Source organism: Engraulis encrasicolus, chromosome 9 (genome assembly GCF_034702125.1).
Source record: "Engraulis encrasicolus isolate BLACKSEA-1 chromosome 9, IST_EnEncr_1.0, whole genome shotgun sequence".
Taxonomy (NCBI): Eukaryota; Metazoa; Chordata; class Actinopteri; order Clupeiformes; family Engraulidae; genus Engraulis; species Engraulis encrasicolus.
This window is the reverse complement of record NC_085865.1, coordinates 55,282,150-55,308,516: the sequence shown is the minus strand read 5'-3', so window position 1 is coordinate 55,308,516 and position 26,367 is coordinate 55,282,150. Positions and strand designations below refer to the sequence as shown.

General features: G+C 45.2%; 2 protein-coding genes across 8 annotated transcripts in view; both read left to right on the top strand.

Moving 5' to 3' along the window:
- The window catches only part of nktr (natural killer cell triggering receptor), a 31,087-nt gene extending 7,889 nt beyond the window's left edge, over window positions 1–23,198 (top strand). For 3 of the 6 annotated variants that reach the window (XM_063207456.1, XM_063207458.1, XM_063207459.1), the window contains exons 3-18: window positions 1,654–1,728; window positions 5,108–5,215; window positions 5,750–5,794; window positions 8,149–8,236; window positions 11,288–11,317; window positions 12,683–12,828; window positions 14,147–14,384; window positions 15,331–15,573; window positions 16,300–16,393; window positions 16,910–17,058; window positions 17,439–19,961; window positions 20,404–20,715; window positions 21,690–21,773; window positions 22,055–22,108; window positions 22,456–22,530; window positions 22,865–23,198. In XM_063207456.1, the coding sequence (XP_063063526.1) occupies window positions 1,654–1,728; window positions 5,108–5,215; window positions 5,750–5,794; window positions 8,149–8,236; window positions 11,288–11,317; window positions 12,683–12,828; window positions 14,147–14,384; window positions 15,331–15,573; window positions 16,300–16,393; window positions 16,910–17,058; window positions 17,439–19,961; window positions 20,404–20,715; window positions 21,690–21,773; window positions 22,055–22,108; window positions 22,456–22,530; window positions 22,865–22,925 (4,325 nt within the window). In that variant the 3' untranslated portion in view covers window positions 22,926–23,198. Of the gene's footprint in view, window positions 1–1,653; window positions 1,729–5,107; window positions 5,216–5,749; window positions 5,795–6,135; window positions 6,160–8,148; window positions 8,237–11,287; window positions 11,318–12,682; window positions 12,829–14,146; window positions 14,385–15,330; window positions 15,574–16,299; window positions 16,394–16,909; window positions 17,059–17,438; window positions 19,962–20,403; window positions 20,716–21,689; window positions 21,774–22,054; window positions 22,109–22,455; window positions 22,531–22,864 lie in introns of those variants that run through there. The other 3 variants (XM_063207461.1, XM_063207460.1, XM_063207462.1) reach the window with 3 other exon arrangements.
- A 2,741-nt stretch (window positions 23,199–25,939) lies between these two features.
- zbtb47b (zinc finger and BTB domain containing 47b) overlaps window positions 25,940–26,367 on the top strand; it is a 47,921-nt gene continuing 47,493 nt past the window's right edge. For both annotated transcript variants that reach the window (XM_063207464.1, XM_063207465.1), the window contains exon 1: window positions 25,940–26,132. The gene's annotated coding sequence lies outside the window, so the exon portion shown is untranslated. The remainder of the gene's footprint in view (window positions 26,133–26,367) is intronic.

Genomic DNA, 26,367 nt, shown 5'->3' with positions numbered 1-26,367 from the left:
ATTTTTGTTTCACGTACCCCCTGTAGTGTGCTCACGTTACCCATAGTGGTATGTGTACTGTATGTACCCTAGTTGGGAAACACTGGTCTAGAGTAGTGTTTCTCAACAGGGGCTCTACTGCCTCCAGGGGGCGTTAGGATCCCCGAGGGGGCGTTGAGAAGGAGACAGCTGAGATGGGGGAGCGCTAAGCTGCAAATGCGGGGCTAGGGCTGTGCGATATATCGAATTTATATTGTGATATCAATATTGCTGTCAAACCGTGTCAAATTCCATAATATTGAATCGAAACAAATGTTTTGTAATTTTTCTCCCCTCCACGTGAGCCATTGCAAGTGCAAAGCAGACTTGCTACCTAACAGTCATGCAGAACACCACTGTGTGTTGCTCTATGGCTCTCCACTCACTCACACTGCTGAAGGAAGGGAGGATTGTGAACTGTTTAGCATAATTATTTGTCTTGAAAAGATATATCGCCTAAAATCGTGATGTTAATATTGACTGAAATGATCGTGATATTGATTTATCTCATGATCGAGCAGCCCTATGCGGGGCAATAGGTAATGTTACATTTCTAATACTAAGTGGGGTGTTGGCAGGATTATGATGAGACGATGGGGCATTGGCAGCCTTATGATGAGGTCAAAGGGGTGTTTGTTCAAAAAGGTTGAGAACCACTTCTCTAGAGATTTTACAGTGCCACATATGCAGTGTTTCTGCTGCAGCATGTTTCAAAGGGAAGGCCAAGGCTGTTAAAATGCCTCGTAATAAACCGCTGGGAGAAAAAAAAATCACACTGACCCAGCACCCTGCAGTGTTGTTTTAATCAAGTGCAGACTGTGTGTGTGTTTGTGCGTGTGAGTGTGAGAGAGAGAGAGAGAGAGAGAGAGAGAGAGAGAGAGAGAGAGAGAGAGAGAGAGAGAGAGAGAGAGAGAGAGAGAGAGAGAGAGAGAGAGAGAGAGAGAGAGAGAGAGAGAGAGAGAGAGAGAGAGAGAGAGAGAGAGAGAGAGAGAGAGAGAGAGAGAGAGAGAGCGTGGCACTGCCTGCTTGTTATTAAAATCTCTTACAATCTGCTGAAGAGGTTTTACTTAGATGCAGACCCACTGACAAGATGGGTTATCTCTGGCATCATGGATGGTGTGTTTGAGTTTCTTACTGTATCTTTGTACTATGAGTCACGGTGGGAGAGTGTGGCTCTGTGGGTATTCTGCTGTGTGCACTGAGAGGGAAACTGTTACTGCTAGCCATGTTTTCGAGACCACACTCCTGTTATGGAATCTCACCCGGGTCAGGCGCATGGCAGGCGAGCGCCCCACCGGCCGGCCATGGCAGGGCCTCTTCTTAGACATTCCAATAAAAACAAACAAAAACAATAATGCCGTTAGTGGCAATAGTTGAATTAGCTGTCGTTGCACCACCCTGACGTGTGCTATTACTAAAACGTCATAGGCCCTATTGCTAGCAGCACTCCTGTTAGTTTAGGAGGAAAGGGTAGGAGCAGGTAGTCCACTGTGACATACAATTGTCATTATGAATGAGTAATGAGTAATTGAATTTCACTCTACTGTGTTGTACTGCTTCATTTTCAATATACAGTATATTGAATTATATTTTGACAATCTCCTGTTTTGTGTTTCTTATTAACTGTTTCTCCAGTTGGGCGCATTGTGTTTCAGCTGTTCTCTGATATCTGTCCTAAGACCAGCAAGAACTTCCGCTGCTTGTGCACTGGTGAGTCTCAAAAGTCAAATAGCTGCATCAATTGGGAACATGACATAACACTCGAACAACTCCAAGACACTTTCATTCTGCAAAAATGGGGGAAAAAAATGATAATGTATACATTACAAAAAATATTTTTCAAGGTCTCTCTACCATACCTGTCAACTTTGAGCTCCCAAAATTAGGGAAAATTCCCATATTTTAAGCCAAAATCCCGGAAATTTTCTAAAGGCCTAATTCTGACAGTCAACGGGATGACAGAGACGGATCGGACGGTGCGTTCTACTCTGCTTTTCACCACAGCGCGCGTGCAGTCCTGTCTAAAATCCCTCAGCACACGTTTTACTGCGTGCAAACAATGCAATGAAAACAAAACAATGAAATGAGCGCAATGAGTTTCTTCTTGTTGTTTTGTTGCATAAGTTTGTTCGTGCAAAACTTCGTGCTGGCACAGGCTGTGATTAGGTCAATCACATGATTCGCTGTTCCGAGGCTGTTTTATGCGTTGCATGAACTGACAGTTTCTGAGGAAAAGAGTGGGCGCACAAGTGCTACGGAGCTCGAGGGTGACAGCTCGTAGCCTATTTTCAAGGAACTTCAATTCTTGGTGGCATCTGGCATACAATCTTCTGGCAGGTAGCTTGATAAGCAAGACCCCTGTCTCTCTCTTCAAGAGGGGGTGTGACTCGTCGTACAGGGCCGTGGGTATAATTACTGGACCGACGGTGTTTTTGATAATGTGAAAAATCCGGGATATTTCCGTGAAAAATATCAAATTGGGAAGAAATCGGGAAATGAGTCAAAATTAGGGAGTTTCCCGGGAAATAAGGGATGGTTGACAGGTATGCTCTCTACCCTCCTTGTGTAGAGAGAGTTGTGTAGAGTTGATTCAGTCTGGTGTCTGCACTTCATTCTGTGTCGAAGCAGCTGTTTTCAGGTGGGAAGAGGGCTGTCTCAACATTCCCTAAATCCCTCTGCTCTACTGCTGTGATAAACGAGTGTATTCTTGCGAGGCTTTTCTTCGCCCCACTGTTTCACTGCATGTGTGTGTTCTTGACCGGCTCTTCTGTATTCTGAGACAAGAGGGCATTTGTTTACGCCACATTTGAGTGCATGAATGCTCTACTCACTGTTGCAACATATCTTTAACTCTTTCATGCAGAGTGTCAGTTACAACTTTAAATCTCACCAAAATGCTAATGACCATCTCTTAATCATAGGTTTAAGCTTTTGACAATGTCATAACAATGCAGTTGTGATGCAGTTAATATTTTTCAGCAAATAGTGAATGGGATTGTCAGCAATCCCATCTGTGGGGCAGAGTTAATATTCTGGCTTGGCTTCTCTGCATTGTGACATGTACAACATTTTACTGGCTCCACTGCTGTAATGGACCAGGTTATTCCAGCTGCTCTCCAACTACTGTGTCAAACATGTATGCAGTGGTTCCCAAAATGGGGGTCAGGACCTCTAGGTGGTTCACGTAGGTAATGTGATGGGGTCACAGACAGAATGGACTTTGCTAATAATTCCATACATTGATTATTCACATTTTGTCACCTGTAAAAGATGTAATTGATTTCCTGTGGATTTTTAGCATTATTAGCAGACAAACTATTAATGGAAAATCTGTGAAATTTTGATGGACATAAAAATTGCCTAAGGATATGGGGGGTGGGGGGAAAATAGGAAAATATTCTTAGGTCCAAAAGGGATCTCTGCTGAAAGAGTTTGAGAACTACTGCATGTATGTATCTAAACACACTCCTACTGTGTGAAACATTTATGTGTCTAAACACTACACCAAGGAATGCAGGCAGATTCCTCTTATATCACACACTGCGTGCGAGCAGGTTATTCATGAATGACAGGCAAAAGTCTCTCTCTCTCTCTCTCTCTCTCTCTCTCTCTCTCTCTCTCTCTCTCTCTCTCTCTCTCTCTCTCTCTCTCTCTCACCCCCCTCTTTCCCTTTTTTCTTCATCTCTGCTGCTAGCACAGCCTGTTCTCTCTGCTTGGCCTTTGGTAGCAAATTACAAAACACCCGACCACTTCAGCCGATCATTTTTCTCCCCGGCCGATGGGACAGGAACAAGAGGCCCGCAAGGACAGACGTGTGTGTGTCTCTGTGTATGTGCGTGTGCGTGTGCCTGTGGCGTGTGCATGTCTGTGTGTGCGTGCGTTTTGTGCACGTGTGTGCGTGTCCTTGGCCAGCTGTCTGGATATTCTCATTGATTCCTCTGGAGAACAGAAAAGCGAGAAGTAAAAAATGCCCTCTTAAGTTACCACGGCAACCTGTCATCATGTTAGCAGCAGGAGTGGTGTGTCCACATGGTTGCCTGTCGTCAAGGAGCTGTCCCATGTAATCCCCCACTAGTGGCCAGTCATCACTCAGTGTGTGTGTGTGTGTGTGTGTGTGTCTGTGTGTCTGTGTGTCTGTGTGTCTAGAGTGACCACTTATCACTAGTGTGTGTGTATGTGTCTAGAGTGGCCAGTCATTACTCTGTGTGTGCGTGTGTGTAGCATGACCAGTCATCACCCAGAGGCCTGGTGAGAGAGTGACAGGTAGACCAAAATGATCGCTGTGCTAACTGTGGGTGTGAGAGAGTTGTCAATCAGCAGTCACTTGTCATATTTGTGTCCCATCCGATGGCCCGAAAGTGCTGTGCTACGTGTTTAGCGTCCGTCTCTCCTCAGGCCTCCACCTGTGTGACCCTTGACCCTGAAGCTGAAGAGTGTGTGTGTGTGTGTGTGTGTGTGTGTGTGTGTGTGTGTGTGTGTGTGTGTGTGTGTGTGTGTGTGTGTGTGTGTGTGTGTGTGTGTGTGTGTGTGTGTGTGTGTGTGTGTGTGTGTGTGTGTTTGGAACGTCAGGGTACTGAGCCCGGACCGTGTGTGTGTTTGGAAGGTTTATACCCTATATTTATGGTGTTTGTGTGCGGGCGTGCGTGAGGTTGGAGTTCTGAAGTGAAATGCAGGAAGAGGTCGTAAATGTAAACATGCCGTCCCTGAGATATCAACCAGCAGGAAACACACACAGCACTGGCAGTAAATATGCTGGAGGTACATGTGCATGTGTCAAACAACCCCTAAAGTACTTCCACACTCATTTCTCATTAGTCATGTGCAGTAACACTGCATAGTGCTTTGTTGGTCAGTGAAAGCATTAGTTTGGTTTGGTTTGATGTTAGGGGGGAAAGAGTTGGTTTCAACTAAAGGAACACCATTTCAGGAGATAGGTTATCTGTAGTTCAGCCCTGGTAAAATATGAGAATACATAGGATTTTTTCTCTATATGCAATTCCCCATCCAAGGATTCAAATACTAATAGCTACACTGACAATGTAGAAGGACCTGCTAGTTATTGTTCTACTGTGTGTGTTTGTGTGCGCAGGTGAAAAAGGAACCAGCAAAGCGACAGGGAAAAAGCTCTGCTATAAAGGTTCCACTTTCCACCGCATCGTCAAGAACTTCATGATACAAGGTGGAGACTTCACCGAGGGTAGGTACACTAGGATATACACACACACACACACACACGCACACACCTCATGATGCAGGATGGGGACTTCACAGAGGGTAAGTACACTAGGACCTGCTGCGCACGCACGCACACACACACACACACACACACACACACATATACAAGTTACTGTGTCAGAGATGGGAAGTACTATTGGCTCCTCTCACTGAGCGTAGGTACATCATTACTGATTCAGACTCTTTCATTAGAATAAAATGCTTTTAGTTTAATCAAAGAATAGTTCATTCTCTCTGGATTTCTTGCCTATTCTGAATCCGGTTTTGTTGGGGACACACTCATTCACGGACAACACCTGCTTTAGAAATAGACCTAGAGATACTAAGACACAGAGAAATAGATTTGATATGTCGTTATGTTGACAGTCTTAAATGACTTGATCATGTAATCATCTATTCTCCAAAAAAAATTATGATAAGATTGTTGTAATGTACAGTGCCTCAAAAGTGATGGTGAAATTGCTAATTTTGTCATGTATTTTTGCTTTTCTTGCAGGCAATGGCCGAGGCGGGGAGTCGATATACGGGGGCTATTTTGAAGGTAAGAGGCTCTTCCCACAGCTGAGAATTGGGAAGCTCCCTGTATGGTTTATGCAGCGTTGATAAATAACCGACATATCACGTCATTTCCTCTGTGCTAACTACAGTACCTCTGCATGCATTAGCTGTAGCATGAACAGCTAGCGTCGTGCATGGGATTCAAGACAGAACTAGAACGTTATCTTGTCGATGTTCAGTTTTTAAAAAGAGAAATTATTTCTTGGAATGTTTTTCCTTCTTAGAAAGTCGTTTTCTCTGTGACAGCATGAGGGTTAGGGCATTGATTCTATGAAAGGTCCAATCTTCCTGCCTAAAATGTTCAACATATTCTTTTATTTATAGAGTGTGGTCTTTTGCAATGAGAAGGTAAGAGATGAACACAGTGCAGCTACACCACCTAAACATCAATATCCCCCCTCCCACCACCACCCGCTCTCTTTATACTCCTCCCTTGCCCCATGTCCCCCGCCCTGTACAAAACCCTCTTGTAAGCTGCAACATGATCTCACAGAATTCCGTGAAATGAACACGGACCATTGTGACACAAAATATGTGGCCGTTTCACAGATTATGCCAAAATTCTGCGATGGGGTCACGGACATGCTTTCTCAATGCAACTCTATGGTCCAACAGTCTTGTGTTCCAACTTGTGGTGTTTTTTTCCTAATTTCAAAGATCCTTACTGACTGGTTAGAGTTAGGGGTTTTTTTGGTCTGGGCACAGCTTATACTGCATTCTTTCGTTTGGTACAATAATTTGGTAGTCTTATCAACCAAAATATACTTATTTTCTGCCGGATTAGGGATTGTTTAAAGGCCAACTTCTGATAAAACACAGTTTTACTCACTCCTTTTGAAGATCGGACGGTCACCCCAAGTTAAACTCACTTGCAAGGCTCTCATAGCGGTGCGTCACCTCGCCTGGCTGTGTTTCCCGGTGTTTCCCAATTTACATTAATAATGCAGAGAAACGAGCGAATCACGAAAGCCTTTCTGTGTTTCGTCACGTCGAAAGAAGGCGTTGCCCACAAAGGTTTATGTCGACCCATTTTTCTAAAAACATGTTGAGTAATTTTTTTCTGCTTGTTTTCAATACAAGCAACGTCTGGTGGCCCGAAATCTAGCTTAGCTTAGCTATCAGCTGGTTGCTACTCTCAGGTACACACACAGCACAAAGCCTCATCCATGCAGCAAGCCCACTCTGGTTGCTCCGTGCCTGCAGCTCGCCTAGGGGTCGCTGTCGAAAGAGCACAGCCCTGAATGGAGCATGCACGCCTCCGTTGGCGCCCCTATAGTGCAGTACCACCCGGAGAAGTGGCGACTCTGTTTCCCATTACATTCTATCCAAGAACAGGAGGACTGACCCAATCAGAGACGCATTTCCACGAGAGCAGGAAGAGTGAGCCAATCAGAGATGCTTTTCCACGAGAAACACGGAACACCCTCTCGTTTCTCCACAAGCCACATTGCTGGCTTGCAAAAACGGCTTGAAACAAAGCAACCAGAACGTTTTTTAAAACAGGACCAACGCGTAACGCATTCAATAACAATGGGGAACACAGCAATATCAATCAAATGACGTTGAGAGGCCTTCTTTAAGTAAAAGAATTGGGTATCAGCCGACCAAAAGGCAGGATATTTCACAGTTTGTCAGTTTTACTGATAGAGATAGACTTTACATACTGCTGTGGGAAAATAGAGAATATCCATAAAACCGCCACAGATTTTGTGTCCCAAGGGGCTGTGTTTATGTCACAGAATTCTGTGAGGTCAGACTGCAACTGAAGCTGAGTCAGGAGACCTGTGCTTTCAAGGGTGGGTGAGACTCAATATTCGGACTGCAGACAATGACTTGAGCCATATTTGAGTCTAGAGTCTGTATTGAATGTCTGGGACTTGAAAATCTTCCGTAGTCTTCCAGGGTCTTCGAAGAGATCAGAGGCTCGAGGGTGACTTAGCACTAGCGCATTCTGCCAATATTCTCTCAAGATTTTTGATGGCTCCTTTTTTCTTTCTTTATTATTTCAGTCTAGTTTTGTGGAAAAGTGAAGACGTAAGACCTACGCAAACAACTTATTTAGATCACACTTCATTCAGCAACGTTGGTCCTTACACCCAAACCTTTTGAACATTTATTCCAAAAAACCTCTGTAGAGTGCAGTCTATTACAGAGAAAAACGTAAAATGTGCGAAATAAAATTTCCACATACCTGCACACCTGTAGATGTGTCTTCTGTTTTGAACGTCACCATGTAAACGGTGCCTCAACAGAACATCTTGAGCATCTGCCAGCGTTATGTCTGACTCTCTGTCGTGTCTCTGTGTCTCTCTCCTTCCCCTCTCCCCTAAAACACAGATGAGAACTTTATTCTCAAACACGACAAGGCCTTCCTGTTGTCGATGGCCAATCGTGGCAAGGACACCAACGGCTCCCAGTTCTTCATGTGAGTACGCCAATGTCTCGTTACCATGGGGATGGATTTGTGGGTCGGCGGGGCACTATTCACCTCACTGATGATGTCATCACACCATTCCCCTCAGGCCACACCCCCAGTCAGTTTAAAGGGAAGCCATTGACTGGAAGTCAGCCAATCCATTGCCACTGTGTTGCGGAAAGAAAGTCTTCTTCTTAACCAAATGGATATGGGTTCTTTCCAATATCCTGACTCCCGTCCTCGGCCTGTGCTTGTGGCCTCGCGTTTCCCTTACGCCCCTTCTCCGTGGAGAAAACAATAAAGTTTCCCCGCTGTCAGCCCAGCCACAAAAACTATTGGGGGACTATTTTTCATTCACCATCCCGATTGCAAATGAGAAAATAAGACTAGAATTGCACTTTTGTGAAATGTTGAAAAACACTTCTGTCATCAGTGACGTCGTCACAAGGCCACAAGCTGGCAAGTGAGCAAGGGAGAATGGGAGTTAGGATAAAGAACTTTATTTGTATGTATCTATTTCTTAATGCATTTACAGGTATATAAATCATAAAATAACAATGGTATAGTATCTCCTTCACATGTGTTCTCCAAGATGTATTTAAAAGTGAGACTTGCTTTCCTGGCAAACATGGCTTTAATGGTCACTGTCCCTTTAAATGATTGTCCATGAGCTGTCTGATATGAGCTGTCTAACGTCTCTACAGCCCAATAGGCAATGTGTGTGTATGACCAACTGTAGATTCACAAGTATAGTTTTTGCTTTTTCATTAAGTCTTATTATAGCATTTTGTCGACAGCAAAGCACAAGTTTAAGCGATACTGTAGCATTTGAGGACATTAGCTCATTTTGCACTTGGTGAAATAGTTGAGTTTGACCTTTCTCCTGTTCTTCCAGCCATTCACTTAGTCCGGTGATGTTACTTCTAGTTCTAAGCTAGCAGCTATCCTTGAATCTTATGGGACCAGTTAGCCCCATACGATGCAATGTCAACCCATTTTAGCCAGATGCTGCGTTTACGTTGTTCGACCTTTGCCGCCTGGAGCGACATACAGTGTATGCTGCAGTCCAACTTTTGAGTTTTTTTAATTAAAAATGTGGGTATGTTAGAGCTGAATGAACACATTTTAATTCAAGATGAGGATCCTAGCTTTTAAATGCAACTAATATATTTGGGTTTTACTAGGCAGAGCACACCTTTTCCCAAAAGGGGCTTAGTCATTCAGCAGGCGTTTTTTGCAGGTGCCTAGGCTAAAATGGGTTAATGGTTTGACTTGGAGATAGAATTTACGTTGCGTAGAAAGCGGCTGGAAGAACAGGAGAACGTTAAAGCTCAATTCATTTACCTGAAGGGAAGGTGCAAAATGAGCTTATTTCCTGAAATGCTAAGGCAGGGATGGGCAACTGGCGGCCCGGGGGCCACATGCGGCCCGCCTCCTCACTCAATGTGGCCCGTAGATAAAACAGTAGGCCTAATTAAGAAAATAATGACCATATTTTTTAAAACAACTACTGAATCAATCTGTTGTAATTATACTGTTGGCCAATGGAGTATTGAGTATAGAGTATTCTATTCCTTCCAAACAATATGGGCAGTCAGTGAGCAACCAACTGCACCTATAACTCTGCAAAGTGGAGTTAGATCCGTGGTCATGTGGCCCTCCGATTGTGGCGATTAAAAATCATGGCCCTCCTCATCATAAAAGTTGCCCATCCCTGTGCTAAGGTATTGCTTTCAACATTGCGTTTTGTAAATAGGCCTGGTGTGCTACCCTGTAATACCCTTGCTCCTACCAGATGACTTAGAAAAGAAAGTCAGTTTCATTTAGCAACTAGCTTGCTCTTCCTTTCCTTTCCGTTTTTTTTTGGTTTTTTTGTTTTCTGTTTTTTAATTGTTCTCCTCTGGCATGCTGTTGTGTTCCCTTAGCTTTGTTGGACTACAGCCATTTCTTTGTCCCCTCCTTGAGCAGGGGTGTGTTTCTTGACAGCATCGTTGCTAACTTAGTGGCTTACTCAATGCAATGCAATGCAATTTCCCATTGCCATCCTACGAAATTGCTAAGTGAAATATCTAGAGTAGCAGTTCCATTTGTGTCTTGTTTTTATTTTCTTTCATTTTTTTTATTTATTAGTGAGTAAGTTTGTTTCTGGGATGCACAACATAACCCAGTTTATGTATGTGTGGTATGGTGCAGTTAACCCCAACATGTCCCACTCAACTTGATGCATTTTAGAAATGAAGAAATATACACACACACAGACTCCCTTTTTGCCTACCAATGTTACATTTTTTTTCTCTTGCCGTTTTTGTGTAAAATTTGCAGAGTCTAGCATCCTGCTTCTCCAAGGTAATGTCTCTCTCCAGGCTGTGCTTCTCTCCTGACTGTTTGCTGTAGTGATGATGATAATGATGATGATGATGATGATGATGATGATGATTAGACTATTGTGTTTATCAGAGCACCACATTGAGCCTCTCCTCTCCTCTTCACCTGCACTTTCAGGATTTTTGGTTCCTGCTTATTGTTCAGCTTTTAGATTATTTTTGTTATTTTTTTACCAAATGCAAAATTTGTTTTCCAAACTGTAATGGTAGTTTGAGTACAAGAGATTTAATTTGGCTTTGGAGTCCCAATCAGATTTATTTGATTTTTATTTTTATGTAAGTAGAAATGTATATTTGTCTTTTTGAGGGTACACATGGGAATTGCACTATTGATACAAGGTGGGAATTACACATTTTTATGTATGTATTTGATATCTGTTACACATCTGTTACATATCGTTTGTTAATAGGTCAGTTGACTTAGTGTTTTTGGCCCGCATGTATGGAGGAAGGTGTTGTATGTTTTTATTCCTCTGGTGTACGGACACATTGTGGTTTTCTATGGCTTCCAGTGACACATGAGCACTTCCTGTTTCCTGTTAATATCTGTGCTATTACAGCTGAGGGCGTCTGTGCTGAAAGCTCATTGGCTCTCCCTCTTCTCTCCCCTCTATGTCATGTGACCTGCTCGGCTCTGGCTGTCTTCCGGCGTGTTCCTGCGTCGTCATGACTACAGCACTACAAAGACGGCGGCTCACCTGGATGGGTAGGTCTAGGTCCCCATTCTCTGCTTGCCCCTCCTGTTGCTGCGTTACACTGATGACACATGGCAACAGTCATTTCTGTTAAGTGTAACAGATAAAACGCGATTTGGAACGACCATTAACCCTCTCATTTTGCCACTCTCTGAGGGCGGAAAGTGCACTCAACCTCAGTACACAGTGCAGAGTTTGAAACCGTCCACCAATCCCCACTCTCTGCTCGCATCTTCTGTTTCTCCATGGCAGTCATCATAAGATGTGTTGACAGTAAATAGCTAGACATTGGCTACAAGAGTTGAGGAATTCTTCTTTGTACAACAGTGCCTGTGCTTATGTGTATCAGATGCATCTCAGAATGTGACCCACGTAGCTTCCCTGGAACATTAAAACACTCAAGTGCTCCAAAGTGCAAGAGCAAGTCCAGATGCAGAGTTGGCCTGTTGCTTCCTCTCAACTATGGCTGTGTTCCAGATGACTATTTTCGCTGCATTTTTAGTTGACTAACTGGGCATCAAGTCATCGAGTGCTGTTCCAAATAAAAAAGCGTGAAGTCAACATTGTACTATTTAAATATGATCTTGCTCAATCTATTAACAGCCTAGTTTAGGATTTCGTCATCTGACCCACCTTTTACATTTGTCAACTAGTAAGCTAATGCTGCTTGCTAACGTCAAGAACGTCTCTCAAACCATAGCAGCGGCTTGACATTCAGCATTCGACATCAGACTAAAGAGGAGTTACTTTCCCAACATTCTTATATCCAAGTAGTTAGCTCTATATTCAGTGAGGGATTCATCAAGGTAACGAGGGAAGATACCTTCCATTTGGAACATAGCCAGTGTGAACCCTCTAGAGAGTCTAGTCTAGTCTGACACTAGGACCTGCCAACTGACCAAAAATGGGTAAAAACTGTGGGCTGTGGCTAGTAATAACTTTAAGTCTCACTAGCCATATTGGGAAGAAGGTAACTTATTCTTGGGTGTGACAACACCCAACACAATTTATCCTATTATCTGGCCCTTTATATCAGTTAAGTATATTTGTATTTAAGTTCAAGAATGATCATAGGGCCTTTGGGCTGAATCATGTTGCTTGTTATACTTTTTCCTAATGGAATGTGTTTCAGGGTCGTGTCAACCGGATGGCGTGCGTGTGTATGTGTGCGTTCATGTGTGCGCGTGTGCATGCATGTTCTTACAGCTTGTGTGAAATTTAACTGAGTATTAAGTGCATACACGCACAATTTTAGTCAATTTTTCAAAATAAATACTGAGTTCAGCCCGTGACTTCGTACCAGATTTGACAACCCTGGAATAGGGTCCCTGGGCTAATCGTCTTGCTTCTGTGTGTTCCTATATTATGTGTTTCAGGGTTCACGTGGTGTTCGGGGTGGTGATCTCTGGGTTCGAGGTGATCCGGAACATCGAGAGCCTGAAAACGGACTCAGCCAGCCGGCCCTATGCAGACGTCAGGGTGGTTGACTGCGGACAACTAATCACCAAATCTGCTAACGATGGTAGTGTGTGTGTGTGTGTGTGTGTGTGTGTGTGTGTGTGTGTGTGTGTGTGTGTGTGTGTGTGTGTGTGTGTGTGTGTGTGTGTGTGTGTGTGTGTGTGTGTGTGTAAGAGAGAAAGAGAAGGTGTGTGTGCATGGGTGGCTTAAGGGGGTTTTCCTATTCTCGAGTGCCCTGCAGTAGAGCACTTCAGCATGCGGAGAGCATGACATTTACATGATCACGGCTGCCCAGCTTAAGAGAGCAGCTTGTAACTGGATCCTTTACGGGCCATGATCAAGGCATGCAACACCCCATAACACACGCTATCCAAACACACACACACACACACACACACACACACACACACACACACACACACACACACGAGCAAGGCATGTAGTACCCCAAACCAACACCGCCACCCCCACCCCCATCACACATGTACACACACACACACAAACAAGTGATACAACCATCATAAACCCACCCCACCTCATAACCCTACACCTCACACATGGGTCAATGGGTGTACCACCCCCATTAATCCCCTAATCTCTCTCTCTCTCTCACCCACAGACACATACTGTCACACACACACATACTGACACGCACACACGCACACACGCGAGCACACGCGAGCACACACACGCGAGCACACTCACACTCACGCTCACACTCACACTCACGCTCACACTCACACTCACACTCACACTCACACTCACACTCACACACACACACACACTCACACTCACACACACACACACACACACACACACACACACACACACACACACACACACACACACACACACACACACACACACATACACACACACACAGACACACATACACCTTGCCAGTGTCTGCTGCATGTATGACCTGGTCCACCAGCTTTCCTTTGAACATGTGACCATGTGGCCTGGCACTGCTGCTGTAGCTGTGGCAGCACACTCTGTGATCTTCAAACAACCCATGCCGGACGGTTTATGTTGTTGACTCTTGAGCAGTGTATTTCAACTGAAATGTTATGATCGTAATATTATGAAGGGCTTTAAAGGGCATTGAGTGCATTTTATGAAAAAAATAATGTGCCTGGCAGTTGCAGTGCTCAGACGTAAGAGGAGCAGGAGTGCTCCATAGAGAATATTGGACCGGCTAACTGTATGATCATCCCCCCACAAGTCTGCTGTGATTTCCATCAGTATTTGGATCTGTGTAACATTTAATGGGCTGCGATCCAAATAAAAGTACTTAACTGTGTGTGTGGTTTAGTCCTCAGGGTCAAGAGTTCACTGGTCTAACTTTTGCATGTGTGTGTGATTGTGCGTGTGGTGTGTAGTCCTCAGAGGCAAGAGGAAAAGGAGTGCGTTGCAGTCGGCTGACTCCTCTCTCAGTTCCTCCGAGTCTCCATCCAGCTTCTCCTCGGAGGAGTCGGCAGGGGAGGAGGAGGAGAGAAGGAGGCGCAGGCACCACCACCGCAGGAGAAGGGGGGGCAAGAGCAAGCACTCCAGGAAGAAGAAGAGGGGATCGCGGAGGAGAGAGACGGGAGCTGAAACCGGACCCTCAGATCTAAACAGGTGAGTGTGTGTGTGTCTGTGTGTGTCTCTGTGTGTGTGTGAATGTGAGAGGGGGTCGTGGAGTATAGAGAGGGAGGCTGAAACTGGACCTTCGAATCTAAAGAGCAAGGCTGAAACCAGAGCCTCTGATCTGATCGAAAGGGGTGACAGTGACTCACTTTGGATCATTGGTTTGGGCTGTAAGCAAACTCTGTGTCGGGTTTCAGTAGGAAGTTTACATGTAGAAAATATTACACTGATTTGTAAGTTTGAGGATTTCTGTACAGAATGGAATGCAGTCAGTCCAATTAGCTCTTTTAGTTTGCATTATTCAACCTCCTTTCCCTCAACAAAATGCTCAGCAATTAAGCTCTGAAAAATAATCTGGATCCAGCAATATTTCCTTCTGTTTAGTGCATGGAAACCATGAGTGCAGAATCTTGTTTTTGCCGCCACCAACTCCTTCAGTGTGGTGATGAAATGGCAGTGTATGTGTCAAGCAGGTATGTGTACATGTACACAGCACAGGTAGTTCAACATGCTTTATACCAGACAAGAAAACCATGAGGTTATGGTTGTTGAATGAAGGTGGTAATATAAAGTCAATACAAACTCAGTGGAATACAGCTGATGTGGCAGCATCAGTGTCACTCTGCCCCTCATCACCCACAGCCAGAGGTGTCAAACAGTTTCCTTCCAACACAGGTAACTTATCTGAGTAACCAGTAGACCTTTGTACTTGTCTTGCGATCAGCTGACTCCGCTCTGGTTGGATCAAGTTTGTGGTGGGTTCTTAGTTGGTTTTTAGTGTTTCTCAGTATTAGCATAGTATATCTCATATCTCATTAGGTACAATCTCATTAGGTACATTGGAGTAAAATGTAATGGTGTAACAACCATGTAATATCATGGGCTAACTGCACCATGAATTTACTGTTAGTTTAACTTTGGTCACCTCTACCCACAGGCCTGTTGAACAACAGGAGGCACAGCAGGAAGAGCAGCCACTGCCCCAGCAACATCCACAGGAAGTGGAGGATGAAGACGGAGATAAGGAGCAGAGCGTGCGGAGGGAGAAGCCCGTGGTCCGGCCCGAGGAGATCCCGCCGGTCCCGGAGAACCGTTTTCTGCTGCGGAGGGACGCTTCGGTTCCGGAGCAGAACCCAAACATGTCAGTCCCAGCTTTGCATTCCGCCAGGGAGAACATAAGGTTGTTATCAGATCCTATTCAATGTGTATTAACAACAAATCCCCTATATCTATATACTAACCATGTGTTATAACAACATGTATTAATGGGATATCATTTTACCTATATGTAGGCTACTAACAATATGATATAGCATGTAGTAACAACAAATTCCTATACCTATGTACTAACCGTGTGTTATAACATGTTATTAACTGCATTTCCTATCTATGTACTGACCATATGTTCTAACCAACAAGTTAAGGGTACAGATCACCACCAATCACTGTGTATTAGTCATGCTTCAGTTTTCTGTGACACAGATCTGAAGAAGCATCTATTATATAACTTACAACTTTGTGGTACATATCTTTATAATCATGTATTGCCAGCAAATCCTCATACCCATGCATTAACCATGTGCAATAATCAACAACTTTGGGACACAGTTCAGAGATCAGTCTTAATCCCCATGTGTTAATCCTGCATCAGCTTTCTAGTTACTTCACCACATATTAGTCATGTATCACATGCAGTAACAACTTTATGATAAAGAGCTTCATAATCATTTATTAGCAGGTCTGTGTTACGATTTGGTGTCTGTTGCGAACTCTCTGTCATTGATGTTTGTCTTGTAGGTTTTTGTAATATTTTTCCTTTTCCAGTAGTAAGAAATCGCTGCTACCAACCATTAGCATTGCTATTTTATTGATTTTTAAATTTTTTTTTTTCATTTTCCTTTTACAGTACTGAGGCAGAGATTGCTGCTGCTACATCGGTAGACCTCTTAAAACCAACCGTCACCAAGTCTGGGAGGAAGATCAAGGGCAGGGGAACGATGGTACCTACATTTCACCCTTTATTTCAGTTCTTTCTTTTTCCCTCGTCACTCACTATTATAGTGATCATTTTATTGTGAGTTATACTTATAGTAGTAGCACACGTCAAGGTGGTGCAACGACCGCTAATGGCACTATTGCATTCATTGTTTTTTGTTGTTGTTTTTAGTGGATTATAGTAGGCACGTATTAATTGCAGTACATTCATTACGAATTACTAATTTAAAACGTCATTGACCAAGTGATTTTATAGGATCAGTCACCCAGCTTAACACACGTGTAATTACACAGATTTAGTTTGTACATTGAGCAGCCTTACACATAGTGGATACTTACCTCCTTCAAGTCTCATGTTGAACTGTAAGATTATTTTCTTATTCCCCAAGCGAACCTGTGATGTTTTCCTTTTGGATGCGAGGTAATCCATGCCCATTTGTGCCCTTTGCTGCTGTAGTTTGCGTTGTGACGTAACCTTTGAGTTTGTGATGAAGGTTATCCTGTTTGCGCCCTTCTTGTAGCGATACCACACACCCCCTGGCCTGAAGTCTGGCTCGGAGTCGGAGGATGCTCGGGGGAGCAGCGAGACTCCCCCACACTGGAAAGAGGAGATGCAGCGGCTGAAGAGCTACCAGGAGCCCAGTGTGGAGAAGTGGAGCAAAGAAGACAGGTATCTAGTGGCTAGGGAGATTGGCTTTATGTCAGAGGGTTCGAATCCCACCCTTTCACTCCCTAATGCAGTCCATGACTGATGTGCCCAACCACATACTGCTTCTGGGACTGTAACTAGTACCCTGTAGATATCTGTAAGTAGCTTTGGATAAAGGTGTCCGCAAAGTGTAATGTAATTTAAGGCGCTGAGACACCACCATCACTATGTTCCGCTGACTGGCAGATATAGCCTTGACTGAAAAGTGCAAGAGTTAACTTAGCAATTCATCCTGTTTTGAGAACTTTAGATGGATGCAATTTAGTCATTGCCTAAAGTCTGGATTTAGTTATCATGTCATGGTTGTAGTGGCTAATGTTTTTCTTAACATTTCTTTTCAGATGGGATGACCCAGGTGCCAGCCCCTGGTCTAGGTCAAGATCAGTTGAGCAGTCACAAGGTCACGGATCAAACCACTCCAGCCCGTCCCGCCATCACAGAAAAGAACGGAAGAAATCCAAGCACAAGAAAAAGAACAAGAAACACAAGCATTCAAAAAGGCACAAGAGCTCGAAGCACAGGCCAAAGGGCTCACCGTTGTCTGATGGGGAGAGGTCAAAGGTGACGACCCTTGCGGAGAGGAGGTCACGCTCACCATCTTCCTCCAGGGGCTCCCTCAGGAGACGCTGGTCAGGATCGGACAGGAAGGGTCGCTGGACCGCCTCGTCTCGTAACTCAAGATCTTATTCCCGCTCCAGAAGCAGGTCCTACTCTCGCAGCTACTCCAGGTCACCCAGGAAGGCAAGGTCGTCTTCTAGGTCAAGGAGCTGGACGCGCTCCAGGAGCCGCTCAGTGTCCAGAGGCAGGCCGAGGTCTAGGTCACGGACAAGGTCTTATTCACTGTCGAGATCAAGGAGTAGGTCGTCGTCTCGCTCGAGGTCCAGAAGCAGGACGAGGTCACGATCCAGGTCGGACAGCAGGTCCAGATACAGAGGCAGGCCGAGGAGACGGCAGGCCTCCAGATCTCCTCGTAAGGGAAAGTTAATCGACAGCACGAAACCCAAGACTGTTCCGCTGCAGCAGGTTGTTCAAAGCACAGAACTGAAAGCCCCAGCCGCCTCCTCCGCGTCCGAGAGTGCTCCAGTGCTCCCTCTCAGCGACAGCCCACCGCCATCTCGCTGGAAACCAGGACAGAAACCGTGGAAACCATCGTATGTCCGCGTCCAGGAGATCAAAGAGAAGACCAAACCACCCACGGTGCAAACTGGTGTATTTGCAAACTCAGCCTTACAGAAGCAGCTTGCGTCCACAGGGCTGCCTGTGATGCAGAAGGTTCAGGGACCCCTGGGGCAGCACAAGGGCCGGGGCCCCCGGAGCCCCTATCGCCACTCCCGTAGTGCCTCCTCCAGCAGCCGCTCTCGCAGCCGCTCGTACAGCCGCTCTCACAGCAGGGGGCGCTCTAGATCCTCGCTGCACTCTTCCGGTCGCTACGATAGCCGGTCCTCGTCATACAGCCGCTCGGACTCATACGACTCACCCAGACGAGGAAGCTCAAAGAGATTACCCTCGGAGCACCAGGCTAGAAAACGCCCCCACTCCCCGTTAGAGCATCAGACGAGAAAACACCCCCACGGATCCCTAAAGGTCGGCCACAACGACGCCAAGTACATGCTTCCCAGTGCAGGTCAGGAGTATGTGGCGGCACCATACAGAGGTGATGGGGATAGCATCCTTAGAGATTCTGTTTACAATCAGAACGGGTCCAAGGGGCAGAAAGAAGTGATCGCTGCGTCACCCTATGGTAGCGGAATGCTCCAACGTCCAAAGCTTCCACTTGCAGAGGAATCCAAAAGCACGTCTACTTGGGAAGGATCCACCGACGTTCCTGAGACAAAGCAGGTGCCCTCTTTCCACGAAAGGCATCCGTCGGGCGGCTGGGACTCAGACAGTGATTCTGACGAGCCGCTGATCAAGCAGAAGTTTTTGAAACGCGTATCTGACAAAGAGGAAGGCGAGGCTACGTCTGAGTCTGATGGCGTTGGCCACCTCTCACCAGCACAGAAACCCCAAAACATGCACCAAGAAATGCCTCATCTTCTAGCTCCTGCCATGTCAAGAGAACCGATGGGTGAACACCAGACTCAGGACGAGCGTTCCGGAGGAGCAGACAAACACAAGTCCAAGAAAGCCAAGCGGAAACACAAGCACAAGAGGAGAAGCTCTGTGAAGTCTGGAAACCAGCACTCGAAATCCAAAACGAAACGGTCGAAGAAGAAGCACCAAAAGCCGACGAAAGAGACATTCCACTGGCAGCCTCCTCTAGAGTTCGGAGAGGAAGGAGAGGAGGACGACACTCTGGTGCAAGGGAAGAATGCCAAGCGGGGCAGACGGGGCGCCATGGCAGAAGCTTTCAAACCACAAGAGAAGCCCAAGGATCCACAAGAGAGAGGCTACTCTTCCTCTCAGGATACGCCCATGTCAGCAAAAGATGAGGATGACTCAATAAAAAGGGGAAAGTCGAGCCACAGCCACAGGAGCCCAGCACAGCACCAGGCCCACCTCACCAGCGACGTCAGGAGCGCCAATGGAGGAGCACAACACCACAAGGGGGCGCCAGAGCATCAGCAGCAGGAAGAAGAAGATGATGACCACATGGAGATCTGCACCCCTGACCATCAGACCGTTCCGGAAATCATCACCGAGCCCTCGGGGCACATCGTCGTGGAAATGACGCACAAGCTGACCAAAGGCACGGAGAAGGAGAAGGACCAACCCACGTCAACGGAGGCGCATCAGCAGGGGGGCCCAGCAGACAGCCAAGCACCCAGCAGCATCTTGGAGGACCAAGTGCTTGACCCCAAGTGGAAGCCGCTGAAGGGCATCACAGCACAGCAGGCCGCCAGTGTCATGTCCACTGTCCTCAGGTAAATACAACAACATGTATTTTAATAGCACAATATCACAGCTATATAGTTCACTCGTTCAAATACACATACATAGTAGGCCTACACATTGTCACATTTACTGGAGGCTGCCAAGAAGGCGCCCATTGTGCAAACACTCACACACTGATTTGAATTATTTTTGCCTTTAGGGGAAGTAATACGTTTGTATGACAATTATTGGGTGTAGGGTCACACCTACCACCAATGGGTGCAATCTCCATAACATGCTGAAGAAGAACGGTTATATCCGAAGCATTTGTGGTCGAATAAACAAAGAAAAATCTGGGTAGGTTTTCTCGAAAGCTGTTGTTAGCCAGTTAGTAACTTTGGTAGTTGCCAATAGGAAATTGCACGGCAACCAACAAAGTAGCTAGTGTAGTAACCAACTATTGTTGCCGATCTTCGCTTCTTTCATCCTCAGGTCCCACAGGTCCTCGGGCCACCTGGAGGGCAAGGCGTCCGGGCTGAAAATCGAGATAAAGAGCAAGAGCCGAGTACGTCCGGGCTCCCTGTTCGATGAGGTGCGCAAGACGGCGCGTCTGAACCAGCGGCCTCGCAACCAGGACAGTTCCAGCGATGAGCGGTCTAATTCGGAGACCGAGGACCGGCCTGGCAGCCGCAGCAGGTCCGGCGGTTCCAAATCGCGCTCGGCGTCACGCCACCGCTCTCACTCCAGGGGGCGCTCACACTCCTACTCACGCAGCAGGTCCCGGAGCTCCAGCTACTCATCCAGGTAGCGTAGCACAGGAGTTCCTAAACTTGACTATGACAAGGCCACCCATACACCGGTAGATTCCACCCAAGGCCTCCCACACATGGGTCGTGCCACACTTTTTTCTCTGTGTTTTGGGCTTTTTTAATGCTTTTATTTGAGATATGACGGTTTAAGAGTGTGACAGGAAACGAGTTGGGAGAGAGAGATGGGGAAGGATTGGCAAAGGACTTTGGGCCAATATCGAACCCCAGTCACCAGTCTAATGGTGCAACCCATTGAGCTATCGCGCCCCCCGCACATTTTTTTTCTCCAAAAAATAGAACAAGGTGCCGGCACAATGTGGTGGTGTCGGTAGCGTAATATTGTATGGAGTTATGAAGGAAACATGCAATCTTTTTTATGTGTATTTGTACTGTTTTACTGTGAGGGCAACCGTGGCCTAATGATTGAGGAGATGGGCTTAAAGGGCCGTACACACACGTCGCTGCTAGTTACTCGCTCAGCGAATGAACTCAATAGAATGTCAATGTGTTCCAGCGAGACAAGCAGGCGAGTAGGCGAGTACTGTACTAGCGATGCGATGTGGGCGGATCCCGAGTTGAAAATATTTTATCTTCGAGCGAGGCGAGTAAGCAAGTAACCAATTGGAATGCAGAGTTTGGTACTTCTCGCCTGTTCATTGATAGTTAAAGCCGCGGGAACTTTCAGCGAACATTCCATGAAAGAGAGGCGAGTAGGCGAGCAAGCGAGAAGCTAGTAAATAGCAGCGATGTGCGTGTACGGCCCTTACAACCAGACGCAGTCTCCACCTGACCTCCCCCTAAACCTCCATACAGTACATTGCTGAGGTTCCCTTGAGCAAGGCATCTAGCCCCACACTGCTCCAGGGACTGTAACCAATTCCCTGTAAATAACTGTAAGTTGCTTTGGATAAAAGTGCCAGCTAAGGGCAATGTAATGTAATAAAACTGTATTTGTATGTCCCCCTTCAGGAGTTACAGTCGCAGTCGCAGCAGGAGAAGATACAGCAGGGGGCGTCCTCGCTCCAGAAGCAGCACATACAGGAGTTACCGCAGGTAACACACACATACACACACACACACACACACACACACACACACACACACACACACACACACACACACATACACACACACACACATAGACTGGCAAGCGAGATACACACACAAACACAGGTAAGATGGTCCAGTAAAGACGGGCTGTAGGACCGAGATGTGCCTGATTAAATGGAATAATATTGTATCTCCACAGCCCATAAAACTGCAGGAGTCATTATTTATTTGTGTTATTATTGTTATTATTAGAAGCCAGTATGATTTTCTTTTCTGTTCCACAGTCGCTCGTACAGCAGGAGTCACTCCAGAAGCTACTCCCCTCGCAGGAGGGCCAGGTATACACACCCACGCGCACACACACACACACACACACACACACACACACACACACACACACACACACACACACACACACACACACAGAAAAGAAAGAATAGCTAATGCTAAAAGCAAAAAATTACATTACATTACTGTACACTGGAGGGCCAGGTATGCAGACATCAAGCATTTAATATAAAACAAACAAAATTAGTATAAAGCAACACCAATTGAATAATGTAAATGAAAAACATTAATGAAAAACAATAGTACTATTCTTCTAGCCTCAGTCCAACAATGTTTTAGCCTTTTTGTAGGACTAATTTATTTGTTTTCTTTGCGTGTGTGTGCCCGCGTGCCTCAGGTCCCACTCGTACAGCTCCTCCAGTCGCAGTAGAAGTCGCAGCACCAACAGAGGGCGACGCAGAGGAAGGAGCAGGTCAGACACACACACACACACACACACACACAGACACCAGGTCAGAGAGGACACGTTCACCATTAGCGATGTACTTCAGATACTCCAAGACCATGGCTAAAAATATTTTAAAAGTATTACAAAAAAACAAGATTGTACACAGTATGATGCCCACATCTTTATAGATACACTGTGTTTCACATCTATATGGAGATACTGTATAAAGATTACACTGGAAATGATCATAACATAGCCTAATTTCATATCACCAAGAACTAGCCGACTAGCACCAAATAATCCAAAATATCCTACGTGTTATTTATGAACTTTAATTATGTTTCTCCCTCCTGTGCAGGTCTTACCGATCGTACAGTAGAAGCTCCTCCAGACACAGTCACAGCAGCAGATACAGCTAAAACACACACACACACACACTCACTCACACACACACACACACACACACACACACACACACACACACACACACACACACACACACACACACACACACACACACACACACACAGGGTGCCAATGTGGTGGTCAGTAGAGCTCTTCTTCCTGCAGTAAGCTCATCAGTGTCCTATGCTTCATTTATACAACACCTTGAATGTGAATATTAAAATCTCTTTTACAATATCAAGAATGTTAAATAAGATCATAATAAATAACTATCTTTTTTATATACATCACTGGTTTTCGGTTGTCACCATTCAATGGGGATTGTTTATTTGTACCCAGAAATGTTGATAAGTTTATGCTGTGTACATACATAATTGTGTGAACATCCCAAACACGCTCTGGGTGTGTTTGAAGCCTGTGTGTGTGTGTGTGTGTGTGTGTGTGTGTGTGTGTGTGTGTGTGTGTGTGTGTGTGTGTGTGTGTGTGTGTGTGTGTGTGTGTGTGTGTGTGTGTGTGTGTGTGTGTGTGTGTGTGTGTGTGTGTGTGTGTGTGTGTGTGTGTGTGTGTGTGTGTGTGTGTGTGTGTTAAAGGGGCCTTCTGGGTATACTGTAAAGGGGATGGGACTCCTAGGCCGGGGACATACTTGCTGCAGGATAAGCCTGCGAGTGCACTTTTCGTGCATGCGTGCGTTGTCATGCGAATTTTATGTCAATTTTGCGCGTAGTAGACCAGACGTGGACCCGATACAATGTACGCAATACATTACAATAAGTGTGTATATTGCAATATTTACAGGACCGCGTAGTGCGATCTTCCAAAGACTCATGTTGTCTATCTGCCCCCCGTACATGATGCCTCTGGTATCATGCATTGTGCTCTGATCGGTCTGAAGCAAGTTCTGTATGTGCACGCGGTTGTGCACGTAATTTAAGACTCACAGCAAGCATGTCCCCTACTGTTGTAGGCATTACAGTATGTCCCCGGCCTTTTGGGTGATTTGGTTTCTTCTCTTGTACTGGGATTTCAAGCAATACCTGCTCCATATCTGGAAATATGCTAATTTTACATCTGCCCTTGGGTTAAATGGTTGAGTTTTACCATTTTCCTGTTCCTCCAGTCGTTTTCCAAGTCTGGCAATGCAAATTCGACCTCCAAACTAGCATATGTAATCGAATCTTATGGGTCCTGCTAAGCAGCTATTGGCTAGCTGCACCAATAAGATTCAATAATGATTGCTAGCTTGGAACTAGAAATACAGTAACATCATCAGACTGTGAGAATGGCTCAAAGAACAGAAGAAAGGTACAGTAAAACTCAATTATTGAGCTTATTTCCAGAAATGGTTTGGTATCACTTTAACATGTAGCCTTCACTCATGTTGTGTGTTCTGATCTCTAAAGCATCTTCAATTAGCCGACTTGGGATAGGGTACATTTACCTTGCACATAAATGGAGAATTGGTCTGTTTTTGTAACTCTCAAACTGATCTTAAAATGTTTGAACTACACTGCTATTTTTTTGTTTTTTTTAATTACTATATGAATGTAAAACTGTGTCTTATAAAGAACTGTCTTGACCTTTTCTGAAATGCCTGAAGAGTACTGTATCAGCAGAATATTAAATACTTTTACAATACACAGTGTCTCCGTTTGCCTTCTTGTTCAGGCTGATGATTTCTGCTGTGGCGACTCTTGGCATCAGGTACAGTTAACCCATTGATGCCTGATGTTGCGTTGCGCAACATTGGCCCTGGCGCCTGGAGCGTCATTATGCAACATTCAGGCTCGTAAGATTTGAGACAACTTTATTAAAAATCTGTTTGTTTGATATGAATGAACACATTCTAATGAAAGATATGGGTCTTGGCGTTTAAATGCAACATATTTTTATGTGCTTCAGAAGCTGAGATATATAGGTTTTTATAGGCTGAGCGCAGCTTTTTCTTAAAAAGGGCTCAGGCATTCAGCACCCTTTTTTGCAGGTGCCTTAGGCGTCAATGGGTTAAAGCAGTCATCAGCTGTGGTCTTATCTGCCAAATCTGCTTTTTTGCCACAAATCACCAAATCTTGAACATGGTAAGATAATGTTACAATAAATAAATTTGCATAACAATTAGGAGGACACTGGTAATTATAAAAAAATGTTATCACACTCAAAATCGTGATTTGCAATTAATTTTGATTAATTGTGCAGCCCTAAGTGGAATATGCTCATGCTTTTAGTGTAACAGGGCAAACCACCAATAACCTAATTGTTTAAGTGTAATAACCAAACAAACATGTGTCATGTGGGTAAACAGTAACAGCTGTGTATGTCTGACCACCGTGCCCACTATCCCATCAGGCGAGTTTGTGCCTATTTGATTGACATCATGTTCAGTGAAAATATGTGGAGTTGGCCATTGCAATAAATGTTCCACACCACCACTTCAGTCTAGGTTGGTGTACATTAGGCCCACTTGCAAAATAAATGAGTAAATAGTAGACCTACCATTTCCCCCTATAGCCTCATGCCTTATAGTGCTGCATTATCGCAAACAACAATGTATTACAGTATTTAATTACATTTTTAACCAGTTACTCCCAACACTTCCCTCTTTACTTGACCATCAATCTATCCTGGCAGGAGGTGAAGTGTGGCGCAAAGCTAGTTTGTCCTGCCGGCCCACGAGTAGGCTTGCGTAACGTGATGTGTGATGGGATGTTACTCCAGAGTGAACGACGCACAGAAAATGCATTTCTACACACACGGAGCATCACGCATGTCATTCGCAAGCACCTCTTCTCTCACGTGCGCTCCAGACGGGTGCCCAGTCCCACACGCGCATACCCATGCACGCGCACCCTGTCGACACGGAGAGAGCACGGAGGTGGAGGATAATGACGTAATGTACATTCTGGCACGCTTTGCCAAACAGTAATGTTGTAATAAGTGGACCGGAATGGCAGAGGGGCTACTTTATTTAAATATAGTGCCGTGTCCCTTTAAAACTTCTGACTAAAACGCCATATGATCGCTGCGCTCCAATCACCAATTCCTTCTGCAAAAGCAGCCTCTGCAGTTTTGTCTGTCTGAATGCTAGCTGAGCGAAAAAAGGACGGAGGGGAAGGAAAACTAAAGAAATGTGAAAATCCAGCCGATAGTTTCGAGGAGAGCGGAAGTGGGATGTATCGGGAGCTATTTGGGGACGCAGCTGCGCAGCAATATCCATGATCAAAATGGTACAGTATACTCCAACATTTTCTGTTTATTTTTTCAGCCTCTACTTGATCTCTTCCAAATGTGAGCTACTTGGCTAGGCCTATGAAACTTAGTCCTGGTTTTGGTCTGAACGTGCGGTTGTTTTCATTTGGCTCTGGATGTCATCGGGGACAACTGCGCGCTTTGATGAAGTTTTTGCGCACAAAGCATATCGACCCAGAGAGGAGGAATTGGACAGTTTGCAAGAACGCGATG